Source organism: Colletotrichum gloeosporioides (assembly GCF_011800055.1).
Source record: "Colletotrichum gloeosporioides strain Lc1 chromosome Unknown consensus_115, whole genome shotgun sequence".
NCBI lineage: Eukaryota > Fungi > Ascomycota > Sordariomycetes > Glomerellales > Glomerellaceae > Colletotrichum > Colletotrichum gloeosporioides.
Genome location: NW_025544760.1, coordinates 52,401 through 58,059, shown reverse-complemented (window position 1 = coordinate 58,059; position 5,659 = coordinate 52,401). Strand labels below are relative to the sequence as shown.

At 61.7% G+C, this 5,659-nt stretch overlaps 2 protein-coding genes across 2 annotated transcripts; both read left to right on the top strand.

Moving 5' to 3' along the window:
* Nucleotides 1-510: 510 nt before the first annotated feature.
* Nucleotides 511-2,712, top strand: GCG54_00013092 (uncharacterized protein; the record flags this gene model as incomplete). Its single annotated transcript, XM_045412953.1, has 3 exons — nt 511-1,012; nt 1,111-1,257; nt 1,385-2,712. 3 exons carry the CDS (start codon nt 511-513, stop codon nt 2,710-2,712), a joined length of 1,977 nt encoding a protein of 658 aa, XP_045256649.1.
* A 1,781-nt stretch (nt 2,713-4,493) lies between these two features.
* On the top strand, nt 4,494-5,390 carry GCG54_00013091 (Protein N-terminal and lysine N-methyltransferase efm7; the record flags this gene model as incomplete). The annotated part of the gene is made up of 1 exon (XM_045412952.1): nt 4,494-5,390. The coding sequence occupies one exon, from the start codon at nt 4,494-4,496 to the stop codon at nt 5,388-5,390; it is 897 nt and encodes a 298-aa protein (XP_045256648.1).
* Between the last annotated feature and the right edge of the window lie 269 nt (nt 5,391-5,659).

Sequence of the window (5,659 nt, the reverse complement as noted above, 5' to 3'; positions counted from 1 at the left end):
GCATCACCAAGGAGAGGCCGGGCACACAGCATCGTCCATCACACGGGAGCCAACTCGACCAAGAGCGTTATTAGACCAACCGGCTGCCTCACTGTGCCGTCTACAACACTTCTTCTCTGCACCTTGGAACCAACAAACATCATCGGGTTCTCCTGCCACTTACACGACTCTTTCGCTCGCGGCATCGGTACCTCACACGCGGAAACGCCGCGGGCATGAACATCGCTGCAGGTGCGCTTCCTCGGCCCCACTTGAAAGCAGGCGCAGCAGCACAGCACAGCGCAGCGCGCAGCACCCTCAACTCAGTGTTCGTTCAGTGTCAACTAACAAGAGGGCGAGCAGCAGAGTGACGTGACGGCATAACTCACTGTGTGGCTTTGCTTCGGCCAACGCGACAGCACCTTGAACCCAACCAACGACCAACAACTCTATAAACAACACCAGCAGTCAGTCTGCGGACTTGACCGGCCACTCACAACTCCAACAACAAGAACGACATCACCCGCAACAATGGTCTCGATAGATCAGTCATATAACATGCTCCCCAAGCACCTGAGCTCCGAGCACGACGACTACATCCTCTACCCCGAGCCGCCCCAAGCAGTCTTCACCACCGCCCCCATGGAGATGACCATCCCTGCCAACGCCTCTTACATGTTCCCTACCTCCATGCCCATGGAGGCTTCTCCCGTCTACGAAAACAACTTCATCTACCAGGGACGCACCTCACCGAGCCTCTACGAGGACGGCGACTTCCAATTGCCCTCCTCCAACCTCTCCACCACATCGGCGCCCTCGGCGGCCTCATCCAACGTGGGCTCGCCGCAGTCACATCACGACCAGCCGGCGCCGGTGCCTGAATGGGCGCACCCCGGCATCGCTGTCACCCCGGGCATTGTGCCCCACGACTACTACAACACCACGGGTACTGAGTACTCTACCTACGCCGGCTCAGGTATGGAAGACTTTGCAGCTTTCGACTTTGTCAACACAAAGCCCCCGGGTTTCGTGGGTGAGTTGCAGAACGTCTCTAGAACCTCTCATTTCGCAGCCCCTCACCGGGTTTCCTTTTCTCCTTCTTCTTCTCCTTCTGCTGCTTCTGCTCGCGAGACCGCCGCCGCGGATACCCGGCTGTCTTCGTCGCCCGAGTCTCCCGCGTCGCGCAAGTCCAGCGCGACCGCGGCCTTTGCGTCTCCCTCTACTTCTTTCTCTTCTCCTCCAGCGCCGGCTTGGAGCAATTCGCCAAAGACGCCGCGGGTTTCTACTTTTTTCTCTCAGAGCAGTGGCCACTTCGTCGCCCCTCTTGGTTCTTCTTGTTGGTTTTCCTCTGTCAAAACGCGCCATCCCTGCCGACGACTCAGTGCTAACCAGCCATTCCCTTCAGACCCTTCCCTCATCCACCCCGACATCAGCCGCCCAATGCCGATGCCGGGTTTCGATCCCAACTTCCACCACCCTCAGTATCCCGCCTCGCCCGCCCTGTCCGCTTCATCCCAATCCATGGTCCGCAACGGCAGCCAATCGCCTTTCATGCACAGCGGCTTCCAGCAGCAGTTCAGCCCCTACGCCACACCGGCCGACGCCCGCCGCCCCAGCCTCCACTCGTTCCCCTCCAACTATTCCGATGGCAACGGCTACAGCGGCGACGAGTCCAAGGAGAAGCAGCGATGCCCGCACCCCGAATGCGGCAAAACCTTCAAGGACCTGAAGGCGCACATGCTCACCCACCAGAATGAGCGCCCAGAGAAGTGCCCGATCGTGACGTGCGACTATCACGTCAAGGGCTTCGCCCGCAAGTACGACAAGAACCGCCACACCCTCACGCACTACAAGGGCACCATGGTGTGCGGCTTCTGCCCCGGGTCGGGGTCCGCGGCCGAGAAGTCGTTCAACCGCGCCGACGTCTTCAAGCGACACCTGACGGCCGTCCACGGCGTCGAGCAGACGCCGCCCAACAGCCGCAAGAAGAGCACGGCCGCCAGCAGCGGCAAGAAGCTCGCCGGCTACCCTCCCGACGCCACCGGCAAGTGCTCGACGTGCTCGCAGACCTTCTCCAACGCCCAAGACTTTTACGAGCACTTGGACGACTGCGTGCTGCGCATCGTGCAGCAGGAGGACCCCGCCGAGGCCATCAACGCCAAGCGCCTCGCCGAGGTCGAGAACGACAAGGACGTGCACCAGACCCTGGAGAAGAACCACCTCCCCACGCAGACGCAGATGCCGTCCACCGAGGAGGACGAAGACGAAGACATGGACGACGAGGACGACGAGGACAGCAAGCACCGCTTCAACTCGCCAACGAAGCGAAAGGGCAACCCCGTCAACGGCGTCCAAAAGTCGCGCGGCCTCACCCACTCCCGCGGCGGCGGCCCCATGCCCGTCAAGGCCAAGGGTCGCAAGAACCGCCGCGACTACCCCTCGTCATGGGGCTTCGACAAGGGCCAGATGACGATGAAGAAGCGTGTCATGGCCGTCTTTGACGGCCCCCGCCGCCTGGCCAAGGACGACATGATGCTCTCCACGGACCACGAGGTACGCATTAAGCTGGCGGACGGCAACAACTACGTGACGGACCTGGACGTGCAAACCCTCAAGCGCGCCGAGGGCTTCCTCGGGGCCACTGACGACGAGAAGGGCCCGTGGATCTCTGACGACCCCACCGAGGAGCAGCTCAGGGAGATGCAGGCTGTTCTTGAGAGCTTTGAACAGTAATGGAAGGCGGCGGAGGCATTGAAGTCATCAATATCTGTTCAGCATGCGGTACTATATCACGGAGCGGGAGGGCGGCGGAGGAATCTGTTAGAAGCATGGCTGGCGCACGCTTGTATGGATTTACGACTGGATTACGAAGAGGAAATCTGGTACGAGGACTCATGATTGGATGGCTTGGTTTACACCGCAAAAGGTGCTTTGGTTGATACCCTAACTCTTAAGAATTCTTGTCACGATCAAGACAATCTTTTCATCATCACTACGCGTTCTCGTCGCCATTGGAGTGAAATGTGTCTACTGCCGCCACTTGGGGTGGACATGGTGATGAACACGATGCCGTGGACCCTGGCGACGAACTATGACCCCATTTAGGCATGTAGACGACGGCCGTATCCTCAGTGCAATAAGCCAGTGCCAGGCAGCCATGATACCTGAAACATTCGACCCGCACGCTGCCCTGGTCGGCAGCCAGGTCACGGGGATGTATTCGTGATTGGGGCAGGCCTGGCCCTGGCGTCGGAGAGGAAACGTGAGACCGGGGCAGGGGAGATGGGAATGACTTCATCAAGCCGAATTGTGGTCGGGATCTGGGCTGGACCGGGAGGGAGGCCTGTGGAGATGACCCGTCGGGTCCAAGATCGAAAATAGCCCACCATGCATGCGCAGTGAGGTATCCAATGTTTTTTTTGTGTGGTGGGTGACAGCAGGCACAGCACGTTGTTGGTGTGTGCAGGGAGGCAATAATGCAGTTTTCCGGGTGCGAATTGGCGGGAGCGGGTGCGAGGCACAGCACAGCCATCCGGTCTGACCGAATTGTGCCCAGTCGGATCGCGCTGTGAAGAGAAGTGGAGGCCCAGGAGCTTATCTAAGGTAATTCTTCCTCCAGGGATATACACCGCCGATGCACCGGAGACCACCTCACCCAAAGTCGTCAGCGGGGTCCCAGGTCCCGGGGCGGTGCACCGCAGTCCTCTGCAGATGCCCTGCAGGTGCGAAAGAAACAGCGGCATGGCTCTGTGGCTGTGGAGCGGCAGCATCCGCCTGGCGACCCACCGAAACAGGCACCTCGACCCGACGCTTTCGGGTCCGAGTCGGGAGTTGAGGCTCTTCCACTGCCTGGCCATATCATGCGCTGTATTTGCGAGGATGACAGGCCTAAGCCCCCTGTATTTATGCCGTCTTGCGGCTCAATCGCACCCCGGGTTCTTGCCTACCCGCCCTGAGCTGTGGCAGTGTTTCCGCTGCCACTGCGCTGACAGCCGCCGCCTGTGGAAACGCTCTCCAGCAACTGCCTGCCTGCCTGTCTTCCATGTGCCTTCCATGTGTCTTCCAAAATAACTCACTTTGCACGCAACGCAGGGCATGCTTGCCGCCGGCGGGGCACAGTGACATTTCGTCGTGGTCGTTCGCTGCCACTGCCCCTCCCCCTCCATTAACGCAAGCGACAAATTTTCCCATCCAGGCGTCCGCCCACGTTGCGTAACTTTTGCCTACCTTGCCTCCAAGTTTCTTTCGCTTGCGCAACCCGAGTTCCCTGAATCGCCCGCGCTGCACGAAGACTGCCGGTGCTCGTTCTCGTCATCGCAATCGCAACTGCCCGGCCCACTCTCCTGGCCTCGGTCCTCACCCGCCGCTCCGCCTCCCCCGCGTCCTCCCGCCCTCGTCCCGTCTGGGCTCGCAGCATCCCGCTCGGTGCGTCGGTAGCCAAGCCCTGCCTCGCGGCCGCCGCCTCGAGTCCTCTCTTCCCTGCAACCCCGGCGCTCTTACGTCCCCCATCAGCCATGGCGCTCACGTCCCGCATCTCCCTCGTCGGCCCGCCCGCCGAGTCCCCCGAGGACTTTCTCATCAGCTCCCTGGGCGTCATCTTCCCCGACGACGTCACCAACCAGCACGGAGACGCCGACCACGGCATCGAGTACGCCTCCCCGCACCTGCGCAAGCCGCTGCGTTTCGACCTCGCCGAGCCCAGCGCCGACGACGACCGGAAGCTGTTCAGCCACTACCTGTGGAACGCGAGCCTCCAGCTGGGCGAGTTTGTCGAGGCTGGCACCCTCGGTTTGGACACCGTCAAGATCGATCTCGGCCCGCCCGTGTCGCATTTCAATGTCCGCGGCTTGACCACCGTCGAGTTCGGAGCCGGCACCGCCCTGCCGAGCATCATGTCCGCGTTGCTGGGCGCCGTCCGTACCGCCGTGACCGACTACCCCGCCCCCGCCGTGCTCAAGACGCTCCGTGCCAACGCCGCCCGGAACATTGACGCCTCCGTCTCCCCCACCGGCGCCCTCACGGCGGAAGAAGTCGTGGTCGAGGGCCATTCCTGGGGTGAGCTGGACGACCCCTTCTCCGTCGCCAACAAGCACGCCTTCGACCGGGTCTTTGTTGCCGACTGCCTGTGGATGCCGTGGCAGCACGCAAACCTGCACAAGTCCGTCGCCTGGTTCCTCCGGGACGGGCCCGACGCCCGCTGCTGGGTCGTTGCCGGCTTTCACACGGGCCGGCCCAAGATGCGCGGCTTCTTCGACGAGGCGGCGCTGACCGAGGCCGGGCTGGAGATCGAGCGCATCTGGGAGCGAGACTGCGACGGCGTGGAGCGGGAGTGGGTGTGGGATCGCGGTATCGAAGACGTGACCATCCGGAAGCGCTGGCTGGTGTGCGGTATCTTGAGGCGAAAGGTCTAGAAAATCAGACTGCGGTGCGTCAAGTGCATGACCCCTTCGCTTATATTCTCTCTGCCCTCAAGAATCACCCAAGGCCAAGGCACGCGCGCACACCTCTCACCTCAGCTGAGCACGATTTCTCGGGGGAACTTTTGCTCTCGCAAGGTCAAGCGCCCGCACCATGACGGCTAGCTTCCTCGCAGAGCCCGTATCGTGCCCGAGCTGGCCCCGGTGCGGCTGAGCTGGAACCCGCCCCTTTCAGCTGCAATGGGCGCGCGTGCCGCTCCCGA